Genomic DNA, 23,344 nt, shown 5'->3' with positions numbered 1-23,344 from the left:
TTCTTGTATGATTACCACAAACACAACTAATTAATGCAAAACACTATAAATTACTTACTCAAATAATTAAATTAACAAATAGAGCCAACTACCTAGATAGGTAGGTAAATAGGTACCTCACTAAATTGCCCTTAAATTTGAATATTTCAATAAATGTGGATGATTTGGCCTTCAGAAGTAATTTGACTTTACAAAAATGTCTTAGCAGGAATTTAGTGCTACAGATGCTTCCACATTTTTATTCGTATCTTTGCAAAGGCATGAGTGTATTTTGAAATTAGAAGCTTTTATGCAGAAGTGATGCTCAACAACTTTCATCCTTGACCCTTTAGAGTGATCAATTTTGGGTTACATGTGTTGGAACATTGGAACATGAGCATAACACTCTTTTCAACCAAGTTGGTAAAAATTAACAATCTTTGAGGATGAATTGCGGCTAAATGGCTGAACCGAATCTAAGTTTAAGTAGGTCATTCTATGTGAAATTTTATGCTCTTTCATGTTGATGTATTGAGAATTATCTGTAGGATGTATTGTTTTTGTGTTATAAGCAAAAAAGTGAAAAAAGTTGGACCTCAAATGTTTAGCACAAGCCAGAAACATCCCAAACTCGTTTAAATGTTATTTGGGGTGTCTAACATTGATTGACTTTATTTCCAGCTTGTGCATATTTATTGATCAGCGTGCTCTTTCTTCCAAGTTAATTTTCCAGGACTACAAAGAATATAAATCTGTCCTTTAGTACAATTCTGGGTTCTGTATTCAATTAAGAAATAAGTTTCTGCTCATCAGGCTCAGTTTTTTGGTACTTTACCTTCTGCCAAAGTTGTTGGTAACACTTCGTGGTTACAATGATTCCACTTGATTTAATGACTGTGCATTTATAAATGTTGGATATTTACAAGGGATTCTCAAACATGACTGTTAATTCAGAAATCCATCTCTAGGAAACGAGGAGGTTTAACGACATATCTGATTAGTCACGCTCAGATGCTTTGTACCTGTGAAAATAATGTAACTCCTTTTTTTGTATGGGAGGAGAGTTACACCTTCAAAGGAAATTTAATCCTCCTGTAAAGAACCACACACACACACACACACACACACACACACACACATATATATATATATATATATATATATATATATATATATATATATATATATATGGGTATAAGGTTGGCGATCAGGAGAACAAATGGTTTCCACAAATATGTTGTTTCACATGTGTTACCCTACTGACAAGTTGGGTAAAAGGATCATGTCTCCTATTCTTTACCTTTTCCGTGATTTGGAAAGAACCAATTGATGACACACCAGGTCTCACAAAGACAGTTGGATTCAGCTCAAAAACAAACAAAAATTATGCAATATACTTATTCCCCATCCACTATAAGCCCCATTTGTGTCAGTGAATAATTACAGTACCAGTGACTCTTGAGATGTGGCAACAAATCAAGTACCGAACATGTAGAATACAGAAAAGTATGTATGCTTGCTAGTATTTCAAAACTCCAGGTGAGGTGAGAAAACAGTTAATTACAAGTGAACTACTAGCTGTGCACAAGAATTATTTTTGTTAAATGCACTTGAAATAAAGGCAGAAAGAAGGTTAGATTCATTTATATGGGAGACGTTCTCAGCCTCAGATCAGAAACAGTAGTGGCAACTGTTGTGACTCGCTGATCTTTCAAAGTGCCGCCGCGCAGTTACACACATCCTCTAGATGCGGCACTGTCTGCCAGCCATGCAGCAGCAACGCCACCTAAGCGGCCAGCCAGCCAGCGGCCGCTAGACTCGGACTCAGTGATGATTTGACTGTTGAAGTGACACACGTCTTACTCTGTTTACTTGATCTGTGACTTTCATATATTGTGTCGTCCTTGAAATATATTTGTTCAACTTGAAGTTATAACAATTGGCGACGAGGTAGTGAATTTTTCATTTTCATCGTTGACCCATGTATTTCCACGGCTACTTTAGAGCAACTCTTGCAAGGTCTCATAGAACAGCATACGCTTCTCACAAATGCGATTCATGATTTCGTCGGGGCATGAAATGCGGGGCGTCTCTCGTCATCGTCTCTACCTCCTTTTCCTCCTTACGACAAGACGGTGGAAGACTGGCCTGATTACGAAAAAGTCTTCGACAGCACTTCTTGGCATTTCATGTCGCTGTCAACCAAACATGTAAGTCTCTGTTCCTTTCATGAATTTCACCTCAAATGTCGCAATTGACTCCTTTGAAAGATTCTGTCTTTGTCCTTTGCTGAAATATACTCACTTTTGTCCGACTATTTTCAAAATCATACACACGTGGTAGCCTCTCGTGTTACCTTTTATCATTGTCAAAAACAACCGAATCAATCCTATCACGCTTGGGCTGCTGAACTTCACGGCCTCAGTAAAAAGTGTCAATTTGTTACTGAAGTTCACACGGAATCCTATGCCGATTCCATGGTACGGGATGCTATTATCCAGTCGGTGCCCGACAAAGAAGTTAGGCAACGTGCCCTTCAGTTGGCAAATCCGACTATATATAAAGTCCTATCCATTGCTCAGTCTTTTGAAATTTCTCGCGCCACTGGAGTGCAAATAGAGGCATGGGGCGACGTCGGGGAAATACAACCTCTGTGCGATGTTGACGAAGCGTGTGGTGTGTCCCTTCCTTCATGTCTGTGGTGTTTTATGAAACATTCACGAGAGGATTGTCCACAACTTTGGGCCGTGTGTCACAAATGCAAAAAAAAGGTCATGTGTCATCCGTTTCCAAATCCGACCGCATACATGGTGTTCATGAACGTGACGCTGATTCTGATTCTGTGTTGTCTGCCAATTGTACTTTTTCCCTTTCAGGGAAGTTATTCCTCACTGTCCAAATACTTGGTCGAGATGTTCTCATGCAGGTGGATACTGGTTCTGCTGCCGCTATCATTTATTCTCAGATGTATCTTCAGTTGGGTTCTCCAATCCTGTCACCTGTCATTAGGCAATTACAGACTTAACAATAAACAGAAAATTTCTCTCTTGGGACAATTTGATGCTGAGGTATTTTACAAATCTGTCGTTCGCACTGTTTCCATATTTGTGGTTGACCATAGTAATGTGGAGAATCTTTTTGGTTTCGATGCCTTTCACGTTTTTGGGTTCTCCATAGATGACTCTGTCAATATCGTCTCTGATGCTATCCCTTATGCTCAATTGGATTTTTTCGGTCTCGGCCCATTCCTGTGGCCCTACGTGATCAGGTCAAACGCAAACGGGAGATAGATCGTCTCACTGCTTCAGGGGTCTTGCTTCCTGTCACTTCCAGTTAGTGGTCCTGTCCTGTCATTGTCGTTGCGAAGCCAAATGGTGATATTCGTCTCTATGGCGATTTCAAAGCCACTGTAAATGCTCAATGCCTTATCGACACTTACCCTATGCCTCGACCTGAAGAATTGGTAACTAAACTTGCTGGAGGCCAGTATCTTTCTAAACTTGACCTGCAGAAGCTTATCATCAACTTCCTCTCGACGCTGCTTCCCAGCAGTTTCTGGTCCTTAACACGCCTCTCGGCCTCTGTCCATACCAACGTATGCCATTCTAGGTTGTCAGCACTCCTACTCTCTTTCAGCGATTCTTGGAACAATTATTGCTCGCTATCCCTAGGTGTGTAAATTACATGGATGACATTGTTGTCACTGGCTCCACCACTGAAGAACATCTTCAGAATCTCCGCACACTTTTTAATGTCTTACAGACTGCCGTCTTAAGTGTAATCTTCAGAAATCAAATCTTTTTCAGGCATCTATCACATACTTGGGGGGGTTCAACTCTCTTGGGATGGCATTCGTCTGCTTCAGCAAACTGTCGCTGCAATCGATGCCCTTCCTCGCCCTAGACCTGTTAAGGAACTGCAGGCCTTCTTGGGGAAAATAGCATACTATCACAGGTTTTTACCGTCTGATGCTTCGTTGGCTCAGCCGTTGCATCGCCTGTTTCATAAAAATGTGTCTTTTCACTGGTCCGTGTCATGCGATCCGGCTTTCCAGGAATTGAAGACTATGCTGAAACAGGCCACGTGCCTGGCTACTTATCGACCTGGCCAACATCTTGTTCTTGCCATGGATGCCTCTCAATACGGGGTTGGTGCAGTCCTTGCGCATCGTTTTTCTGACTTTTCTGAACAACCCATTGCTTATGCCTCCAAAATGCTCACAGATGCCCAACAAAAGTATTCTCAAATTGAAAAAGAAGCTTTGGTGTTTTTCTCTATGGATCCAAATTTCATCTTGTTACGGATCACAAACCACTTGTTTCCTTGTTTCATCCATCAATGTCACTTCCCGACAAGGTTGCACACCACCTCCAGCATTGGGCTCTTTACTTGTCTCGTTTCAATTATGAGATACACTTCTGGCCGACGGCTCAACATGCAAATGCTGATGCACTGTGTCGCCTTCCCATGGGTCCTGATCTGGCATTCGTTAGGGACGAACTTTTGTGTTCCCACCCGGATGTTGCTCAGCAGCGGGTTGTGGACAGGTTCCCCATCACTGGGGACTGGCTGGCGGCTGCTACGCGTCCTGACCCTACTCTTTCCCAGATTTTATGCTGTATTCAGAAGGGTTGGCCAGATCGTCCGTCCGCTAAGACTTCTGATTCGTTGCGGAACTACTACGTTTTGCGTTACTGCCTTACAACTAGGGATGGTGTTCTCCTCCTTCCAGCAAAAATGCTCCGCCGCGTGTTGCGGTACCTGTGTCTTTGCGTGCTTTGGTCTTGCTCATCCTTCACCAAGGGCACTGGGGTGTGTCTCGTACAAAATCTCTGGTGCGCCGTCATGTGTACTGGCCCGGCATCGACTCTGAAATTGCACACATGGTCGCTGCCTGCAGCCCTTGTGCGTCACAGGTCGCCACCCTGAAGTCAACTTTGTCACCGTGACCTTCACCTGAGAAGCCCTGGGAGCGTATTCATGCTGACTTCGCGGGACCTTTGTTAGGTACTTATTGGCTTCTAGTTATTGACACCTACTCTAACTTTCCTTTCATTGTCCGTTGCACGTTGCCTACCACCGCGGCAACCACCAATGCTCTAGCTCGCATTTTCTCTTTGGAAGGCCTTCCCTCTACTCTTGTTACTGATAATGGTCCACAGTTTGCCTCTTCCAATTTTGCGGATTTTTGTGCCTGTCACGGCATCATGCATGTCACGGCCCCTCAGTTCCATCCACAGTCAAACGGTGAGGCTAAACGACTGGTCCGCACATTTAAGGCGCAGATCTTCTGTGGCCTTCCACCTCACGGCCGTGGGTGCCTTCGATTGGCTGGGTCACCGCCGATGACCTTGTATGGGTACGGGGATATGGCAGGCGGTCAATATGGAGTCCTGGCTGCATCTTACAACACCGTGGGTGACGCTTGTATGAAATCCAGACAGACACGTGTGTTGCAGTGCGTCATTTGGACCAGCTTCGACCTCGTGTGCTGGCAACACCTGTTCCGGATGCCGCTACACCACCTTCAGCTTTACCTGACGCTCGGGATCCGGAATCTCTCATTACTCACAACGCAGTCCTCTCACCGTCAGATTGATGCCAGCACAAGAACTGACGCCAACAGGAGACGTGCCCATGCAGGAACCAGATGACCATAATCTGTCGGAGCAACTCTACCAGCCTCCTCCTCCTATGGATGCGGACATATCGCCCGTGTCTCTTGTTATAACAACCGGACTTGCTGCAACGGGCAGATTGGTGCAAGGGGCCGCAGCAGATTCAACCCCCACGTCTCCTGTCATCTTGACCCGTTATCATCGGGGACACTTCCGTCCGTACGGGAAGCCTCCTCCTCGAGACTTTACGGCCAGTCAAACACCACCTATAGATGTTAGCAATCTACAGGCCACCTCCATCAAGACCTGTGCAAAAACTTCAAAGGGGGGAAAAGTGTTTTGACTCGCTGATCTTTCAAAGTGCCGCCACGCAGTTATGCGTGTCCTCTACATGCGGCACTGTGCCAGCCATGCAGCAGCAGCGCCACCTAAGTGGCCAGCCAGCCAGCGGCCACTAGACTTGGACTCGGTGATGATTTGACTGTTAAAGTGACTTACGTCTTGCTCTGTTTACTTGATCTGGGACTTTCATGTATTGCGTTGTCCTTGAAATATATTTGTTCAACTTGAAGTTATGACAGCAACTTAAAAAGTTCATCAGTTAATGCTATGTGAGATAAATTCAGGAAGATAGCAATGCTAAATATGTATGTTCCCACATAGGTTTATCTAGATGACGAATAATTTTATATTTACATCAGAATGACCTGCAATTATTATACTTTAACTTAGAATCTTATTAAAAACATCGTAAACACTACACAAATTATAGTGAGTTGTTGTTGTTTGTTGTTGTGGTCTTGGTCCAGAGACTGGTTTGATGCAGTTCTCCATGCTACTCTATCCTGTGCAAGCTTCATCTCCCAGTATCTACTGCAACGTACATCCTTCTGAATCTGTTTAGTGTATTCATTTCTTGGTCTCCCTCTATGATTTTTACCTCCATGCTGCCATCCCGATACTAAATTGGTGATCCTCTGATGCCTCAGAACATGTCCTACCAACCAATCCCTTCTTCTAGATAAATTGTGCCACAAACTCCTCTTCTCCCCAATTCTTTTCAATACCTCCTCATTAGTTATGTGATCTACCCATTTTAACTTCAGCATTCTTCTGTAGTACCACATTTCGAAAGCTTCTATTCTCTTCTTGTCCAAACTATTTATCGTCCATGATTCACTTCCATACATGGCTACACTCCATACAAATACTTTCAGAAACGACTTCCTGACACTTAAATCTATATTCGATGTTAACAAATTTCTCTTCTTGAGAAACACTTTCCTTGCTATTGTCAGTCTACATTTTATATCCTCTCTACTTCGACCATCATCAGTTATTTTGCTCCCCAAATAGCAAAACTCCTTTACTACTTTGAGTGTCTCATTTCCTAATCTAATTCTCTCAGCATCACCCGACTTAATTCGACTACATTCCATTATCCTCGTTTCACTTTTGTTGATGGTCATCTTATATCCTCCTTTGAAGATACTGTCCATTCCGTTCAACTGCTCATCCAAACCCTTTGCTGTCTCTGACAGAATTACAATGTCATCGGCGAACCTCAAAGTTTTTATTTCTTCTCCATGGATTTCAATACCTCCTCCGAATTTTTCTTTTGTTTCCTTTACTGCTTGCTCAATATACAGATTGAATAACATCGGGGAGAGGCTACAACCCTGTCTCACTCCCTTCCCAACGACTGCTTCCCTTTCATGTCCCGCAACTCTTATTACTGCCATCTAGTTTCTGTACAAATTGTAAATAGCCTTTCGCTCCCTGTATTTTACCTCTGCCACCTTCAGAATTTGAAAGAGAGTATTCTAGTCACCATTGTGCTAGAAATGTAGGTTTGCCTTTCCTTATCTATTTTCTAAGATAAGTCATAGGGTCAGTATTGCCTCACTGATCCAAACTGATCTTCCCCGAGGCCGGCTTCTACCAGTTTTTCCATTTGTCTGTAAAGAATTCGCATTAGTATTTTGCAGTCGTGACCTAATAAACTGATAGTTCGGTAATTTTCACATTTGTCAACACATGCTTTCTTTGGGATTGGAATTATTATATTCTTCTTGAAGTCTGAGGGTATTTCACCTGTCTCACACATCTTGCTCACCAGATGGTAGACTTTCGTCAGGACTGGCTCTCCCAAGGCTGTCAGTAGTTCTAATGGAATACTGTCTAGTCCCAGGGCCTTGTTTCATCTTAGGTCTTTCAGTGCTCTGTCAAACTCTTCATGCAGTATTATATCTCCCATTTCATCTTCATCTACATCATCTTCCATTTCCATAATATTGTCTTCAAGCACATTGCCCTTGTATAGACCCTCTATATACTCCTTCCACCTTTCTGCTTTCCGTTCTTTGCTTAGAACTGGGTTTCCATCTGAACTCTTGATATTCATACAAGTGGTTCCCTTTTTCTCCAAAGGTCTCTTTAATTTTCCTGTAGGCAGTATCTATCTTACCTCTAGTGATATGCACCTCTACATCCTTACATTTGTTCTCTTGCCGTCCCTACTTAGCCATTCCGCACTTCCTGTCAATCTCATTTTTGAGACGTTTGTATTCCTTTTTGCGTGCTTCATTTACTGCATTTTTATATTTTCTCCTTTCATCAATGAAATTCAATATTTCTTCTGTTACCCCAGGATTTCTACTAGCCCTCGTCTTTTTACCGACTTGATCCTCTGCGGCCTTCACTACTACATCTCTCAAAGCTACCCATTCTTCTTCTACTGTATTTCTTTCCCCCATTGTTGTCAATTGTTCCCTTATGCTCTCCCTGAAATGCTGTACAACCTATGGTTTAGTCAGTTTATCCAGGTCCCATCTCCTTAAATTCCCACCTTTTTGCAGTTTCTTCAGTTTTAATCTACAGTTCATAGCCAATAGATTGTGGTCAGAGTCCACATCTGCCCCGGGAAGTGTCTTACAATTTAAAACCTGGTTCCTGAGTCTCTGTGTTACCATTATATAATCTATCTGGGACCTTCCAGTACCTCCAGGGTTCTTCCATGTATACAACCTTCTTTCGTGATTCTTGAACCAAGTGTTAGGTATGATTAAGCTATGCTCTGTGCAAAATTCTACCAGGTGGCTTCCTCTTTCATTCTTCCCCTCAATCCATATTCACCTACTACGTTTCCTTCTCTCCCTTTCCCTACTATCTAATTCCAGTCACTCATGACTATTAAATTTTCGTCTCCCTTCACTATCTGACTAATTTCTTTTATCTCATCATATATTTCATCAATTTCTTTTTCATCTGCAGAGCTAGTTGGCATATAAACTTGTACTACTGTAGTAGGCGTGGGCTTCGTGTCTATCTTGACCACAATAATGCATTTACTATGCTGTTTGTAGTAGCTTACCCACACTCCTATTTTTTTATTCCTTATTAAACCTACTCCTGCATTACCCCTATTTGATTTTGTATTTATAACCCTGTATTCACCTCTCCAAAAGTCTTGTTCCTCCTGCCACCGAACTTCACTAATTCCCTCTATATCTAACTTTAACCTATCCATTTCCCTTTCTAAATTTTCTGACCTACCTGCCCGATTAAGGGATCTAACATTCTACGCTCCGATCCGTATAACACCAGTTTTCTTTCTCCTGATAACGACGTCCTCTTGAGTAGTCCCCGCCCAGAGATCTGAATGGGGGACTATTTTACCTCCGAAATATTTTACCCAAAAGGACACCATCATCATTTAACCATACAGTAAAGCTGCATGCCCTCGGGAAAAATTAAGGCTGCAGTCCCCCCTTGCTTTCAGCTGTTCGCAGTACCAGCATAGCAAGGCCGTTTTGGTTAGTGTTACAAGGCTGGAACAGTCAATCATCCAGACTGTTGCCCCTGCAACTACTGAAAAGGCTGCTACCTCTCTTCCGGAACCACACATTTGTCTGGCCTCTCAACAGATACCCCTCCATTGTGGTTACACCTACGGTACAGCTATTTGTATCGCTGAGGGGGACAAGTCTCCTCACAAAAGGCAAGATCCATGATGTTCATTGGTGGGGAGGGGGGGGGGGGGGGAGTTGATAGCCTCAGAAAAAAGCCACTTGCATTGCTAAAATACTTTTTTTGTATTGTAATTTGTTTCAGGTACAACACAGAACTTATGCAGATTGTTGATGAACTTTCAAAAAGTTTTACGGAAGAATATCGTGAACAAAAAAAAATGAAACTGCACAGTGTACATGTATCGGCATCTGATGCTGCAGCCAGAAAAGTTAAAGGTAAGAGGTGGCTTATGCATTGACTGTATCCATTTTGTATGGGAAGAAATGGAACATCGATAAAGGAGTATTTTTGTATGAACCCCCACGAAGTGCTGCAATTTTTGATTTAAAATGCCTGTTAGAAAATTCTAGTGGGCACTGAGCAGATGACATTTTAAATCAAGACCCATGCACGTAAATGTTCTTTCTTTCTGCTGCTGTTGAAGCACATGTAGGCAGAACTGAATTTTTGTTTGTCAGTCATAAAACATAGTAATTTACGGGATGAAGAAGCCATTACCATTTCTGCAGTTTTGCTTCTAATGATTGGGCTAAATCTCTACAGACAACTGAATACAGACAACTGAAGTAAATGACCAGTTTTATTAAAATCTCTGCCACAGAAATAACTCTCCAAGTTTCTAAGCATTCTTATAAGCTGTAACTGCAAAAATGGTGCAACAAAACGAAATATAATTATTTTCTATATGGTGTATACATGTTGTATTAAAACTAGTGGACAACAGGTAGAGTGTGACGTCTTCATGCGAGGATAAGAAAACAATACTGTATTTGCATAAGTCCAGAGGTGCTGTTTCAAAAAGTGATGTTGTTCATATCATTAGCGTCTTGTTGAGAGGTATATTTTATGCACAGTGTCGTGCTGGCATGTTAAATTATCCTTTATTACATTGTGTGAGCAGTTGACATAAGCCTCACACACAAACTATTTAAATTTCTCAGTTTATACATAAATACACCCTTCAGTTACCTACTAAAGAGAGATCTGAACCTGCTCAAACATGAAATAGTGCATGCTGCCTCAGCTTCTACGGCTTGTGCCTGAAGAGATGATCATGATTTATATGTGGTGTGTGAACCATTGCCTTTCAGAAACAGCTACAAGCTGTATTAGTGGTGAGCAGCAGTCTTCAGGCTGCTGCCCTAGGCTGCAATGACGTTATGGCACCTGCAGTGAAAGCTGTGGCACCTCTAATGCCTTTGGAATCGCTTTAACTCCTGGTATTTCTGTGCTTTCCAGTGCATACAACCAGACTGGTTCATTATCACTCGAGGTGTGATTATAGGACAATGGTGGGTTTGAGTATTGCTGCGCATGAAAGTCAAATTTGGTTACTGTCTGCTGTAATATTATGTTTATGTAGGTCAACTAGTTGGCTACCTAGAATTGGTACAAGGAAAGGTGAATTTGTTTACGAATCTGTGCAGCCCCAGGTCTGATAGCATAACACAGCTGGATAGGCTGCCACAACTGCTCCAGGTGAGCCATGTGCGTTAGTGAAGGACTGGATGTGGGCGAAGTATCTATGTTGGGAATTTGGATGGCTGTTACTCGCATGGGCTTTGTGCAGGAGAAGAAATGGTAGTGTAAGAAAATCTTAAAGATAGCTGAGTTGCAGCTCTTTGTGATTTGACAATAACTCACATGAAATATTAATGCAAATCTGAATACATTTGCAATCTCAGCAAAGTTAGGCACGTCCAGTGACACAATACAATGTCTTTAAAACTACAGAAGTTAATATCTCACAATAAATAAAAATTTTCAATGTTTGAGTCTTGGTTCACCACACAGTTTTAATCTTCCAGGAAGTTTCATACGAGTGCACACTCTGCTGCAGAGTGAAAATCTCATTCTGGAAACTGTTTACTATTTTGCCAGTAACTTTATTGAAATATTGATTGCAAGTGTTATTAAAAAATTGTGCTAATTTAAATGTGGTCAATGGCATGTGTTAGCAGATGCTACCATTCAAAAGTGCCAAAAGATGCCTGTGTCAAGAAGGTATAAATAATTGTTTAAATAATACTTAATGATAATGTGTAATCATTTAATGTGAGTGTACAGGGTGTTTCAAAAATGACCGGTATATTTGAAATGGCAATAAAAACTAAACAAGCAGCGATAGAAATACCCCGTTTGTTGCAATATGCTTGGGACAACAGTACATTTTCAGGTGTACAAACTTTCGAAATTACAGTAGTTACAATTTTCAACAACAGATGGCGCTGCAAGTGATGTGAAAGATATAGAAGACAACGCAGTCTGTGGGTGCGCCATTCTGTACGTCGTCTTTCTGCTGTAAGCGTGTGCTGTTTACAATGTGCAAGTGTGCTGTGGACAACATGGTTTATTCCTTAGATCAGAGGATTTTTCTGGTGTTGGAATTCCACCGCCTAGAACACAGTGTTGTTGCAACAAGACGAAGTTTTCAACGTAGGTTTAATGTAACCAAAGGACCGAAAAGCGATACAATAAAGGATCTGTTTGAAAATTTTCAACGGACTGGGAACGTGACGGATGAACGTGCTGAAAAGGTAGGGCGACCGCGTACGGCAACCACAGAGGGCAACGCGCAGCTAGTGCAGCAGGTGATCCAACAGCGACCTCGGGTTTCCGTTCGACGTGTTGCAGCTGCGGTCCAAATGACGCCAACGTCCACATATCGTCTCATGCGCCAGAGTTTACACCTCTATCCATACAAAATTCAAACGCGGCAACCCCTCAGCGCCGCTACCATTGCTGCACGAGAGACATTCGCTAACGATATAGTTGACAGGATTGATGACGGTGATATGCATGTGGGCAGCATTTGGTTTACTGACGAAGCTTATTTTTACCTGGACGGCTTCGTCAGTAAACAGAACTGGCGCATATGGGGAACCGAAAAGCCCCATGTTGCAGTCCCATCGTCCCTGCATCCTCAAAAAGTACTGGTCTGGGCCGCCATTTCTTCCAAAGGAATCATTGGCCCATTTTTCAGATCCGAAACGATTACTTCATCATGCTATCTGGACATTCTTCATGAATTTGTGGTGGTACAAACTGCCTTAGACGACACTGCGAACACCTCGTGGTTTATGCAAGATGATGCCCGGCCACATCGCACGTCTTTTATTTCCTGAATGAATATTTCGATGATTGTGTGATTGCTTTGGGCTATCCGAAACATACAGGAGGCGGCGTGGATTGGCCTCCCTCTTCGCCAGACATGAACCCCTGTGACTTCTTTCTGTGGGGACACTTGAAAGACCAGGTGTACCGCCGGAATCCAGAAACAATTGAAGAGCTGAAGCAGTAAATCTCATCTGCGTGTGAAGCCATTCCGCCAGACACGTTGTCAAAGGTTTCGGGTAATTTCATTCAGAGACTACGCCATATTATTGTTACGCGTGGTGGATATGTGGAAAATATCGTACTATAGAGTTTTCCAGACCGCAGCGCCATCTGTTGTTGACAATTGTAACTATTGTAATTTCGAAAGTTTGTCTGCCTGAAAATGTACTGTTGTCCCAAGCATATTGCAACAAACGGTGTATTTCTATCGCTGCTCATTTAGTTTGTATTGCCGTTTCAAATATACCGGTCATTTTTGAAACACCCTGTACTTGTGCAAGGATACTCGTTTATTTATTTATAAACCAAGTATTACTTGTATTTGCAAACGATGTGAATGTAACCAAATGTTATAATGTTTCTTTTATGTAAATAGTTTTGTCATATTCTTTTATTTAAATAGTTTTGTCATATATTAGTTTAGTGTGGAAAAGTGGTCATCTTGAATCAAATCATGTTTGTAGAGCTTAAGAATGATGTATTTTTGTTGGTAATGGCCTTCACCCAATGAGAGCTGGGCATTGGCAGAACACAGCAGGAGTCGAGTCGAGACTTGGATTTTCCGTGTGAAGCCCTGAATGTGCACCAAAGTAGGACTTTTAACTTCTTCAGCTAGCAATAAAGAACTGCACATAGACAGAGTATTGTCTGTATTGTATGTCTTAATTAATGAATCATTGTCTTGAATTTTGAACTATTTAATCTTAACATGTATTTTGATCACGAGATGGATTTGGTTTTCACAAGTCTTTGAAGGGTATTTAGTTTAGGGGTTTTGCTATCATTCTCTTAACACTCTCACTGTAACTTTGTTGTGTTTGATAAGGTTATTTTCTGTGTATCGCAACTAAATATAGTAGGACCACTTCCAGTTTATTTGAGATGTCCTTTCGTGAATAAACATTATTCAACGTAATTCTCTGTCATCTACATCAGTTACAGGCATTAGAATAGAAGCCTTGTTATTCAGTTATTCATTTAACTTTTATTTTGTATTTTTGTGTATTTTATTAACTTCCAATTCTAGCCAATGTGTACACTACTTGAATTCAGCTTCACAGCTACAGGATATTATTTGCAGCCAGTTAGCTGCAGGGCATGAAAGCAAATGTGCACGGCTTGATCCTATGCCTATATTGAGCTACTCTTTTTTAACAGAGCCTTGCATAGTCCAAGTACATAAAGTACGAATAACAACAAGTAAATAAGCAGCTGGTTTGGTTGATAGGACTGCTGTTCTGTAGAGCAACTACATGCAGTGATAACCATTAGGTAACCATCCCAGTTGGAGTTTTCTTGTCCAGGATCTGAATCTAACCCCTTTAGAATTGTAACTGTATTTCTAACACTTTACAAGACTCTGTGATCCAGGTCCCAAATGTATTGCATGATAGGCAGTTTGTGAGGGGGCTCCAAGCATAAGATTTTGTGCCAGTTGCATGTGTGGGAATCGGTAGCAAAAGTTGGGTGTATTGAAACCAGCCACAGAATTTCAAGAAAGTAGATGAATGCTATGAAGAGGCATGCTGAGTTCGAGTCTGCCGTGACTAGCAGCACTGAAGACTTCATTGACTGCACTGCGGCAGTGGCGGCCACGGCAGCACAGAACACTGGTGCCAACTTCTTGTTCATCAGTGTCAGCAACAGCATCGCCATCAGCAGCATCTACACTTCTGGCAGCAGAAGTAAAGCACATGCTGCCAACATGACCAATAAGAAACTTTCAGGCAGATTAAAACTGTGTGCCTGACCGAGACTGGAACTCAGGACCTTTGCCTTTCGCAGGCAAGTGCTCTACCATCTGAGCTACCGAAGCACGACTCACGCCTGGTCCTCACAGCTTTACTTCTGCCAGTATCTCATCTCCTACATTCCAAACTTAACAGAAGCTCTCCTGCGAACCTTGCAGAACTACCACTTCTGAAAGAAAGGATATTGCGGAGACATGGCTTAGCCACAGCCTGGAGGATGTTTCCAGAATGAGATTTTCACTCTGCAGTGGAGTGTGCACTGATATGAAACTTACTGGCAGATTAAAACTGTGTGCCCGACCGAGACTCGAACTCGGGACCTTTGCCTTTCGCGGGCAAGTGCTCAACCATCTGAGCTACCGAAATCACAATTTTCAAGAGATGTCCACCCAGCTTTTTAAAATGGGATCTTGTCCACAGCCCAACAAATTCCATTGATGAGATTTTAGATTTTATTAACAAACTTGAACAAGGATTGAAATTCAAGCCGCGTAATGGGGAAAATAGTCAGGAAGATGGGTGCCTGAATGGGAATTACAATAATCACCAAAATAGCTATCACTGTAATAATAATTTTCACAGGGGAAATGGTAACAGCAACTTTCATAATGAAAATCAAAATTGGGAACGAAAATTTGAGGAGCAGGAGCTTCACCCAATGCAATGCCAGAACGTGAGGTTGGGAAACTAGAGATCGCCCATCTCAGGTTCGGAGGTGACAAATTAACTGGCAATGCAAAAGACAAGTTATTTTAAAAACTCTGTGGGTGTTAAAAATTCGGCAAAGCAGCCACAAATGTTGGCCGCCTAGAAGTGGTACAAGGTGAAGCGAAGTAAGAATAAAGTGGGGAATAATTTTAAGTGGCGCAACCATAGAAATGGGGCAAGAAATATAAAATGTGTAGAAAGAGTTAATAATGATTGTATGGGGCTGGAGAATTTATTTGGTCAAAGGAAAGTGAATGATGGAATGAATGTATGTTTGTTGAAAGATTCTGTGAACAAAAGAGAGGCAGAGGTGGATTTGAATTTGATGGAGATGGAATGTATGATGAATTCTGATGAGACGTGAGGCAGGTTTGCGTTGATGGATATATGTGAGGATATCTTTGAAAGTAGTGAAGCTGTAGTCTCATCAGCTGGAGGTGAATTTTGTTATGTAACCATGGCTGTGGGTGATATATTGTTAAAGAAAGGTAAAGACGATGTTTCAGGCACTGAAGTTGCGAAAGTTGAAGCCACTGATCTAGGTATCTTGGAGGAAGATTTATTGTTATTGATGGATGTGAACCAATGGCTCTTGATGAAAGCTTGAATTATGAGTGGATGTGGAAGGATGAATGTGGAAGTAAAGTGTTGGATGGTAGATCAGATTACAAAGTGTCGTAGCAGTCTGAGAGTAGAGAAAATGTTTTTAGACGAAGGTAGATCCAAGTTTGGAACAGTTTGAATTTACTATGAATTCTAATGTGGGATGATGCAGTTGGGGTAATTATAGTGTACTGGTGGAGGTTGACGGAGTTAGTGCTGGTGATTTCCAATAGATGTTAAGGGGGGTAGGACATCAAGCTGGCCGACTTGGAGCGGGAGAGGCACCACAGGACATTTTAATTTCCACTGTCTATACCTTTACAAGTAAATTCATAAAACTTTGTCAGCGTAACAAGGAAGGATTCAGGATTCACACTCGTAGCAGCGGAAGTTCAAAAACATAACAAAATAATTTTTTTTTTACATGTGAAATTTCATCATTTTTCACTTGCTATTGGCTGCATTTGTAGCTATAGGTACACTTTTCTTCATAAGTAAGAGAGACTGTTCCATGAATTTTGCACAGCAGACAAACCGTACTTAGAGGTGTCTGAAACTCTAGAATCTATTTAATTTATGAAAAAAATGAACGAGCTGTTACGTTTTAAACTTTATGTTTAGAAAAAATTCGTTTTTGTAGTTAATCATCTCAATTTTTACCACAATTTGTAATAGATTTGGAAAATTCCAGCGTTTCATACACCTGTAAGTATGGTTTGTATGATGTGCAAAATTCATCAAAGAATCTCTCTTACCTGTGAAGAAAAATGTACCTATAGCAACAAATGCAGCCAACAGTAAGTGAAAAAATGATGAAATTTCATATTTAAAAAAAAAATTATTTTGTTATGTTTTTGCACTTCCACTGCTATGAGTGTGAATTCTGAATCCTTTCTGGTCATGCTGACAAAGTTTTATGAATTTAATTGTAAAAGTATAGACAGTAGAAAATAAAATGTCCTGTGGTGCCTCTCCTGCTCCAAGTCGGCCCGTTTGACATCCCCCCCCCCTTAATGGAGTCAATTGTGATAAAGTTTATAGTATATCAGCAGAAATAAGTGAGGACTTGTTTAAGAGAGACAAAGTTTTAAGTTGTGTGCTTAATTATAAGAATGTTCCAGCTACTGATATTGTTAATTCAGAAGAAGCGAACAGTGTATTTTATGCTTACGAGGAAGATAAGACAAAGGATTTTGAGGGTGATTTAAACCCTACAGATGAATTCGAGGTAGATCAAAAGAATCTAGGAATTTATAATATGATTGAGAGTTGCTCTGAAATTGTTATGTTTACCATGAATATGGAAGAAAAAGGAAGAGTTGTTGAAAATGATATTTTGGGGGAGCCGTGTTCAAAGAGGGGTGAAATCAAAGACATGCAGCCTGTAAGAGAAATGAAGGATATTGATGGAGAAAGAAAGTATGCGTTTCTTAAATCTAAAAGTGATGTGCCAGTGGTAGTTATAAATTTTGTATGTGAACATAAGAGTCCATTGGTGGACGAGGAAAGAGGACTTGAATTCGAGCCGATGAGAAAAAGGCAAAAAAAGTGAGATTCAAAAGATACTCTCACTGACGTGATTAATATAAGCAGCAGCAGTGGCAGGTTTGCACCTTGTAGAAGAACATGCTGAAGTGTGTAAATAAGTGTATTTTCATGTTTAATTATAAAAATGTTGAGGGATATTTCTGTTTTGTGAAAGGAGTAATTTGGAAAACTTAAGATGATAAAGTATGAAAGCACAATTTAGTACAAGGAAGGAGTAAACATTGGTCACACAAATTTTGCTGTGCAGAGATTGGCAGAATGTAAATAAGTTTCATCATTTGCGAAAGAGGGGAATAAATTGTATTGTACATAAGAATTCGAGAGAAATTTCAAGGTGTTACTTAAATATGTACTTCTAGTATCTTGCTTGGGTTTCTCATGTAATGTGTATGATTTACTTGTAATTATTGTTTGCACAAAATTTGGATCAGGGAGGTCTTAAGACCTTGTTAAAATTTTGCTTGTGGTAGTATAACTGCAGTTATGTGCAATGTATGAGTTAAGTTTGTGAGGGTATATTACGTGGGTTAATTCTGTGATGTGTGTTATTTTGGAAGGGTTCTAAATAGAATTGTATGTAAAAGTTTGGGGACAACTTTGTAATATGATTTAGAGAATAATGAAAGAGAAAAAGTGTTTTCTTCTGCAAATAGTATATTGATGAATCTTGACTGCAGTTATCTGCTGAGTTGAAAGTCAATAAATTGCAAAGAAATGATAAAACATTTGTTGATTTATGGCGCATGAAAGACATATTTTCTAGTGAGAACATGGATAGAGTGTTTGAAATGCTGAGCTGAATCAAGTGTTTTGCCTATGCCTATTAATCAGTGTTTTTGCTTGCTGTCCTGTTGTGGATGTATCGATTTCACTGGGGAGGGTGTTTAGTGCCTGCTCTATTGGGATTCGGGAAGTCATATGATTGTTGGTAATTAACACCACAGTCGTATTTTGACAGTTATCGTCCTTCGGCACTGACTGTGATTGCAGATTGATGCATGTTTTGGCAGAGTGCTTGGCTAAGGGTATCATGAATTTTAACAGAGGCAGCTGGACTGTGAACCATCTAAACTTTGACACCGGAACACTGATCATGTGCTGTGTCTGTGAAAGTGAAGTTCTATGATGTAGTGGTCAAAGCAAAGGTGCTGTCAGGCGAGCGCAAAAGTGCTAAAAACTAAAGAGAGAGAGAGAGCTGAGCTGAAAATTACTTCAAAATTTATGTGTTTATTTGGACATTTAATCAATATGCCATAATTTTTACAATTCGTGTTAGATTTAGTAAGTGTATGCTGTTAAGATGTTATGACATATCCTAGGAGGTACATGCTGTGTCATACACCATCCCAAATGTACTTACATTATTGTTCTGACAAGCAAGTAGAGTATTCCATGTATTATTTTATGTGTGTATTTATTATGTTACGTATGCCAAATTTGGTGTGACATAATGTGCCAAATTAGCCAGCTAATGCACCACATTAAATGGAGGTGTGTAATGTTATCTGTGTGTAGGCGAGCTAGTTGGCCACCTAGAGTTGGTACAAGGTAAAGTGAATATGTTCACAAAGCTGTACAGACCCAGGGCCAGTAGCACAACATGGTCGCACAGGCCGTCACAGCCGCTCTAGGCGTGCCATGTGCATTAGCAAAGGACCGGATGTGGGAAAAGCCCTAATCTGGGATTTTAGATGGCTGTTACTCACATGGTATTTGTGCAGGAGATGCTCCAAGAAATGGTAGAGTGCCAGAAAACTTTAAAGATGGCTAAGCTACAGCTCTTTGAGATTTGACAATGCCTTACATCAAATATTAATGCAAATCTGAATATATTTGCGATCTCAGAAAAGTGAGGCACATCCAATGACACAACAGTATCTCAATATCTTTAACACTACACAAGTTGATATCTTGTCATGAATAAACATTTTTAAAGTGAATTTGTCACTTAACAACTTTTGTTTGCTTCAGGCGATTTCAAGAAAACTGTTATCTCAGGTGATAGCATGGCACTATAGCTATCACCTCTGAAACCTATGTATCTCTATCTTTTTTTATTTCTTGATTAATTACATCTTTTATATTTTTTATTATGCATGTGTTTGTCAGACCATTGCATCCTTCACATTTACTCAGCAAATGAGCACAACGTGAATACCTCATATTCTGTTATGCTTGTGTGTTCTCTTGAAGGATTATTTACTATTTTGCCAGTAACTTTATTTAAATGTTGATTGAAAGTGTTATTAAAAAATTGTGCTAATTTAAAATTGGTCAGTGGCATGTGTTAGTGGACACCACCATAAAAAATTGCCAAAAGACATCTCTTATCAAGAAGGCATAAATAATTTTTTTAATTTCATTAAACAGTAATGTGTAGTCATTTAATGTGAGCACACTTGTGGAAGAATACTGGTTTATTTATTTATATTACTTATATTTGTAAATGATCTGAGTGTAACTTGATGTTTATAACGTTTCTTTTATTTAAATATTGTTGTAATATGTTAGTTTAGTGCGAGAAAGTGGTCATCTTGAATCAAATCATGTCTGTAGAGCTTAAGGGTGATGTATTTTTGTTGGGAATGGTCTTAGGCCAATGTGAGTTGGAACTTGGCAGAACACTGCTGGAGTCAATTGGAGACTTGGATTTTCCAAGTGAAGTGCTGAAGGAAGTGAGTCTGGAGACTTCACGCTGAGTGCTGGAAGAAGGCAGACCTAACGGTGGTAACAAGTGTGATTCAATTGTGTACATGTTTGATTCTGAGCGGTGAATGGCCACTATCATAGAGCTAAAGTGATTTTATGATTCAAGAGGTCTTAATGTGCCCCAGAGTAGGACTTTTAACTACTTCCACTTCTAATACAGAACTGCATATAGACAGAGTATGAGTTACTGTTACTTATATTGCGTGAATCATCGTGTTGGACTCTGAACTATTTTGAACTGTTGAATCTTTTGTGTATTGGGATCATGAAATGGATTTAGTTTTCATGAGTCTTTGCTGACTATTTAGTCTGGGGATTTTGCTGCCATTCTCTTAATGCTCTCAACATAACTTTACTGCATTTGATAAGGGCAATTTCTCTCTGTATTTCAGCTAAATATAGTATGACCACTTCTAGATTGTTTGAGATGTCCTTTCTTGCTCCCTGCTGCCGTTGGATAAGCAGCTGCAGCAGCAAGTCGTATACTCCTAGCTCACTCATTTGTTACATAGTTTAATTCTTAATTTCTTTGCGTGTTTTTGGTACTTGCATTGTTTAATTCATAATTTTCGGGCGTATTATAGTACTTGAGAATTGTAGCATCGCGTTTTTAATACCTGAATAGTGTAAAATCGCGTAGTCTCCTTCCGCCGCCAAGCAGTGTGTCAGCAGTGCGCAAGTAGCAGCATTACTGCATTTACTAGGCACTCTTGTATTTTAATAACTGTTTAAATTTTGTGTCAAATTGTTTGTGCTCTCTGTAGATTAATTCAGACGTTCTTTTCTCAACAGTTTTTAGCATGGATAGGGACTGCAACTGCTGTGTTCTGATGCAGGCTGAGTTGGCCTCCCTTCGTTCCCAGCTTCAAGCAGTGTTGGCTTCGGTCACACAGCTTCAGGCTGTTGCCAATGGGCATCACTGTGGGGGTCCGGATGGGGGTTCGTCGGGGACGGCCAGCTCGACCCATGCATCCCCGATCGGACTACGACTGTGGCTACCCGGGATACTGCCCACATTGAGGCTGATCCCTCACCTGTGGTAGAGTGGGAGGTCGTCTCGAGGTGTGTCAGGGGGCGAAAGACATTCCAGAGGGCTGAATGGAAGGCCTCTCCAGTTTGTCTGACGAACCAGTTTCAGGCTCTGTCTCAGGCTGATACTGATGTTCGGCCGTAGCTGTCTGCTTGTCCTGTTCCAGAGGTTGCCCCTCAGTCTGCAAGATCCGGGCAGTCGCAGAGGGTGGGCTTACTGGTAGTTGGGAGCTCCAATGTCAGGCGCGTAATGGGGCCCCTTAGGGATATGGCAGCAAGAGAGGGGAAGAAAACCAATGTGCACTCCGTGTGCATACCGGGGGGAGTCATTCTAGATGTGGAAAGGGGCCTTCCGGATGCCATGAAGGGTACAGGGTGCACCCATCTACAGGTGGTCGCTCATGTCGGCACCAATGATGTGTGTCGCTATGGATCGGAGGAAATCCTCTCTGGCTTCCGGCGGCCATCTGATTTGGAGCAGACTGCCAGTCTCGCTAGCGGGATGAAAGCACAGCAAGCATATGCAGCATCGTCGATAGGACTGACTGCGGACCTTTGGTACAGAGCCGAGTGGAGGGTCTGAATCAGAGGCTGAGACGGTTCTGCGACCGTGTGGGCTGCACATTCCTCGACTTGCACGATAGGGTGGTGGGGTTTCGGGTTCCGCTGGATAGGTCAGGAGTCCACTACACGCAGCAAGCGGCTACATGGGTAGCAGGGGCTGTGTGGCGTGGACTGGGCGGTTTTTTAGGTTAGATGGCCTCGGGCAAGCACAGAAAGGGCAACAGCTTCAAAGGGTGCGGGGCAAAGTCAGGACATGCGGGGACCAAGCAGCAATCGGTATTGTAATTGTAAACTGTTGAAGCTGCATTGGTAAAGTACCAGAACTTCAAGCGCTGATAGAAATCACCGAAGCTGAAATCGTTATAGGTACAGAAAGCTGGCTGAAGCCAGAGATAAATTCAGCCGAAATTTTTACAATGGCACAGACGGTGTTTAGAAAGGATAGATTGCACGCAACCGGTGGTGGCGTGTTTGTCGCTGTTAGTAGTAGATTATCCTGTAGTGAAGTAGAAGTGGATAGTTCCTGCGAAATATTATGGGTGGAGGTTACACTCAACAACCGAGATAGATTAATAATTGGCTCCTTTTACCGACCTCCCAACTCAGCAGCATTAGTGGCAGAACAGCTGCGAGAAAATTTGGAATACATTTCACATAAATTTTCTCAGCATATTATAGTCTTAGGTGGTGATTTCAATTTACCATATATACACTCCTGGAAATTGAAATAAGAACACCGTGAATTCATTGTCCCAGGAAGGGGAAACTTTATTGACACATTCCTGGGGTCAGATACATCACATGATCACACTGACAGAACCACAGGCACATAGACACAGGCAACAGAGCATGCACAATGTCGGTACTAGTACAGTGCATATCCACCTTTCGCAGCAATGCAGGCTGCTATTCTCCCATGGAGACGATCGTAGAGATGCTGGATGTAGTCCTGTGGAACGGCTTGCCATGCCATTTCCACCTGGCGCCTCAGTTGGACCAGCGTTCGTGCTGGACGTGCAGACCACGTGAGACGACGCTTCATCCAGTCCCAAACATGCTCAATGGGGGACAGATCCGGAGATCTTGCTGGCCAGGGTAGTTGACTTACACCTTCTAGAACACGTTGGGTGGCATGGGATACATGCGGACGTGCATTGTCCTGTTGTAACAGCAAGTTCCCTTGCCGGTCCAGGAATGGTAGAACGATGGGTTCGATGACGGTTTGGATGTACCGTGCACTATTCAGTGTCCCCTCGACGATCACCAGAGGTGTACGGCCAGTGCAGGAGATCGCTCCCCACACCATGATGCCAGGTGTTGGCCCTGTGTGCCTCGGTCGTATGCAGTCCTGATTGTGGCGTTCACCTGCACGGCGCCAAACACGCATACGACCATCATTGGCACCAAGGCAGAAGCAACTCTCATTGCTGAAGACGACACGTCTCCATTCGTCCCTCCATTCACGCC

General features: G+C 41.7%; 1 protein-coding gene across 2 annotated transcripts in view; it reads left to right on the top strand.

Moving 5' to 3' along the window:
- The window catches only part of LOC126297932 (uncharacterized), a 160,718-nt gene that overhangs the window by 40,686 nt on the left and 96,688 nt on the right, over window positions 1-23,344 (top strand). For both annotated transcript variants that reach the window (XM_049989252.1, XM_049989253.1), the window contains one exon: window positions 9,711-9,844. In XM_049989252.1, the coding sequence (XP_049845209.1) occupies window positions 9,711-9,844 (134 nt within the window). The remainder of the gene's footprint in view (window positions 1-9,710; window positions 9,845-23,344) is intronic.

Source organism: Schistocerca gregaria, chromosome X, assembly GCF_023897955.1.
Source record: "Schistocerca gregaria isolate iqSchGreg1 chromosome X, iqSchGreg1.2, whole genome shotgun sequence".
NCBI classification, from domain to species: Eukaryota; Metazoa; Arthropoda; class Insecta; order Orthoptera; family Acrididae; genus Schistocerca; species Schistocerca gregaria.
The sequence above is the reverse complement of the archived record's forward strand: the minus strand, read 5'-3'. Positions and strand labels throughout refer to the sequence as shown.